This window comes from Eimeria mitis, genomic scaffold (assembly GCF_000499745.2).
Source record: "Eimeria mitis Houghton genomic scaffold, Emh_scaff1533, whole genome shotgun sequence".
NCBI lineage: Eukaryota > Apicomplexa > Conoidasida > Eucoccidiorida > Eimeriidae > Eimeria > Eimeria mitis.
This window is the reverse complement of record NW_024014589.1, coordinates 2,196-6,018: the sequence shown is the minus strand read 5'-3', so window position 1 is coordinate 6,018 and position 3,823 is coordinate 2,196. Positions and strand designations below refer to the sequence as shown.

At 50.4% G+C, this 3,823-nt stretch overlaps 1 protein-coding gene across 1 annotated transcript; it reads left to right on the top strand.

Moving 5' to 3' along the window:
* Positions 1-1,768: 1,768 nt before the first annotated feature.
* EMH_0039040 (uncharacterized protein) lies at positions 1,769-3,172 on the top strand (the record flags this gene model as incomplete). The annotated part of the gene is made up of 1 exon (XM_038022313.1): positions 1,769-3,172. The coding sequence occupies one exon, from the start codon at positions 1,769-1,771 to the stop codon at positions 3,170-3,172; it is 1,404 nt and encodes a 467-aa protein (XP_037878167.1).
* Between the last annotated feature and the right edge of the window lie 651 nt (positions 3,173-3,823).

The window sequence follows — 3,823 nt, the reverse complement described above, 5'->3', positions numbered from 1 at the left end:
CATGTTCGTTCATGTGTGGAGGCACACACATACAAACGCGTATGTATCTAGAAACATACACCTACCGACAAGCGTAGACATTCGTACGAACACATGTAGAGACAAATATTTCTGCATTTCTACGCACTCACAGCCGCACACGTGCCTCTGAGCGTATGTATATATTTACACTATTGACAAGGTCGTGTGGCCCCAGATTAGCGGATTTTAGTCAAGCCAACCATGTCCCACGCTGTGCGAAATCGAAAAATAAACAGTCATTAGGCCCACTGCAACTAAACCTGAGATATGGTAGCTACTGGAAACTCGCACGGGAATGGAGTAAAAACGTCGACGGCGAAATACTGTCACAGCGACTAAAATGGAAGTCAAGCAAGTTGGGAATAGCATGAACTGTATAGACAGTCACCACGGTAGTAGCGTGGTCTGACTGCAGTTAGCGCAAGGGCATTCACTTGGCCTTGGTAGGTTGCATGCTAGCGAATACAAACGCCCTACAAGTGTATTCAGAGGTAGGTGTTGTGGTAAAGGAAGCTCTGTTGAAGCCTCCTTGTGCTCATAGGTGAGGCTCGCTTGCATCTCCAGCTGCTGCAAGGTGCGTTGCAACTCCACTTACGTTGCCTGCACGCCGCAGCCTGTTGGCCCTGAGCTCAACGCCCAAGATGCCTGAGGACAGGGAAAAGTCAGCTGCTTTGAGAGGAAATCTAACTTCAAGTCTTCACTTCACTGCAACTTGTTTGTGTTCTTGAATAAGGCTGGAAAGCAAGCGTTACAAAAGTCGGCGTTGGGAACGATGCAGCGCCGCATCCATTGAACCGAGGAACCCCCCCGCTGCCCCTGTTCATGAACAACAATGCAACAAAGCCCCAGTCTTCGCTGTGCAAGTCCTACAATTGATCTTACTAACTAACTGCAGTCAATCATACGCACTATTGAATATCTTGGCTTTGCACGTAGTGTTAGCTCACACAGTTCTGGCGTGCCGACGATTTTGGAATAGAACTGCTTAGCGCAGATATTATTAATAAAACACACTCTTTGTTGGCTTTGCCTAACTGTACGATTTTCAAGCCGCAAAAAGAGGACACCCAGTTAGTCCCCGTTCCTACTGCAACCAACCCGAAGCTCTTGCACAGGTAATGTCGCACGATGGCTGATAGCGTCACCGGTTGTCGATCTGCATGGCAACCCCAGGCAAACTATCCCGAAAATATATTTTTCTTTATTGTTCCTTCATGTTTCCAGCATGAAAGCAACTAACGCGTGGAGACATTTCATCTGAGCTGGCGTCGAGCTGGGGTGTGGCACAAGTTGCCAACAACAGATATGTACTATTCCAGTTACTGAGGCACGAAGCAATGATTTCAACATCCTGTGGGCTTTTCACCAAACTGAGCTGCTTCCCTCAGTCGGTTAGTATGGAGTTGAACACTTGGAATATCCGCTTTTCGGGCTGCGATCTGTTCGACTGGTGTCTGACGCCCGTGGCATCCACACCGCCGATCGCTCTCGAGCTCACGCTGGGAGCTAGTGCAATGCCGAGTGCCCACCTCGCCAGATCTCAATTAATACGCTTTTCTGTTTGCAGTTTACATTTTTAATTTAAATCCTTCACTGCGTGCGATTAGCGTGCTTTAGTTTATCACCCGCTTTTTTCAATTCATTGACTTCACGGCTTAACACGTGACCGCGGAAAACCAGATCAGCTAATTTTTTTTAGAGAGGGTATAAGGAATTTTGAATGAGAATACCCTTGATAGTAACGAAAATGGCCCGTTCGTGTACGGCTTTTCTTGCTGCTTTTGCCGCACTCTCTGCCTTCGTCGTTACAACGAGCGGCCAATACCACGCCGGGTACGCCACGTCTCAACACGAGGAACCTGGCAGCATCACGGAAAATCAAGTTCCTTCCGAGTTCTATCATGGCAGTAACTTCGTGGAACTGCGCAGAAAGCACGTTCCTGTCCTGTTACACCTCGCCGTCGCCGCCGCCTCACTGGCAGTAGTGTTTGCCATTGTACACTGCTTCAGACGGCTTTCCGGTCATACCAGGGCGAGACGCTTCGGATTCCTTGGGCGTAGGCTAGCATCTGTGGGTGAAGACACTTGTGGAGAAGAAAGTCAAGCAGCAGATGAGGAAGGCCAGCAACCCAAGGGAGCAGAACAGCAATCCGAAGAACAGCAGCAACCCCGGGGAGCAGATCAGCAAACTGAGGAGCACCAGCAAGCCCAGGGAGCATATCACCAAGCGGGGGAAGAACAGCAGCCTCAGGGAGCAGAGGGAGGAGTGCCGTCGCAGGAAGATGTCGAGAAAGCTCTTGACGCTTATGAAAAAGCACTGGTTGAAGCGGGAGGATCAAGAGACAGGCTAGTGACAACAATGGCAGATATGGTATTTGGAATGGTTTCAGGAGGTACCGCAGCACAAGAACTTCCCTCATGGAAAAGAATCATTGGAGCAGCCTTTTACGGAGCCCAAAGACTGATGGATGTTGCTACGAGGGGAGTGGCATTGCCACCGCCGGGAACGCCAGCACCAATGCGAGTGGGAGAAATGATAGTACAAGCATTAGCACGACCAGAACTAGTGGAAAGTTTGCGGGATGCTGCACAAAAGCACTCGACAGCAACAAGGGCAGCAGAAAGGGCAGCGGAAGTGCTTGCGCTACGAGCAGCTGCAACAGGGAGACATGCTGATCTTGTACAAGCAATGAGAGTTGCAACAGAACTCTTGGTTCTTCAGAGGGGGGAAAGGGGAACACAAAGGGCTGGGGTACCAATTTCAAGAGGAACGCAAGCGGCTGCACAAGCTCTGCAAACAGCGGGACAAAGAGCTGGAGACTCGGCGTCGGGACGGCATGCAACTGATATAGGACGAGCAGTTGCTAAAGGAGGAGCTACTTCGGAAGGGTTCGTATCACAAGTCTCGACCATGATGCTTGAAGCAGCCGGCGTCTCAGGAAGGCCGATCCCGGAGACATCTCGACGAGTTCTGGAGACAGGATCGAAACTGTCTGAAGAATGGAAAGAAGAACAAACAGGAGCATCACCAGAAAAAGATTCCGATGAAGAACAAGGAGAAGGATCGGGGAGAAAAGGTTACGGAAGAAGACCGCCGTCGCCGTCGTCAGGATCGGGATCGTCGCCGTCGCCGGGACCGTCGAAAGTCTAAGTGCGTCTGGCTGTTTTGACATTTTTACTTTTGTCGCGACCGCGAACAATGCCTCGCATTCTGGCAAAGCAACCAGAATCCGTACTATACTGCCGCAACACTACCTTTCAAGATCTTTTTGTGCTGACACCTGCTGCTGGTATAGAAGTGGGGTTTCGGCAGGGCAGCACTGGAATAGTAGGGGAACGAAGTGAACCGTTGCACGAACGTTGAGGGGATAGTGGATGAATTATTAATGAGACAATTAACACATTCTATTTGTAGAAAATCATAGGGAGGATGAGTATATCCCTGTAGGCGCAAGCAAGCCTAGAGTGGACTGCAGACCAGACACAGCATACGCCACGTGGTCGACGGGGGGGGGGNGGGGGGGGGGGGGGGGACCTAAGAATAATTAGGGGGATTAGTTGAGGATGAAAGGACAACAACAAGATATGAAAGACGACGTTTTGACTGTGGCTGTGCTTGGACCTCGCCATGGTGCTCGCGGGGACTGTGCCAGCATACCGCCGAGTCTGGTTGTCGTCTGCACCTGCCTTGCGGGTTCGACTAAGTGAGGGGTGCTGTGAGATGATCAGCTCGAAGGGACTCCGGTAGCTGATTGTAGTGTAACAAGCACACTCAATAGCGAATGCTAGGTAGAATAAGTAG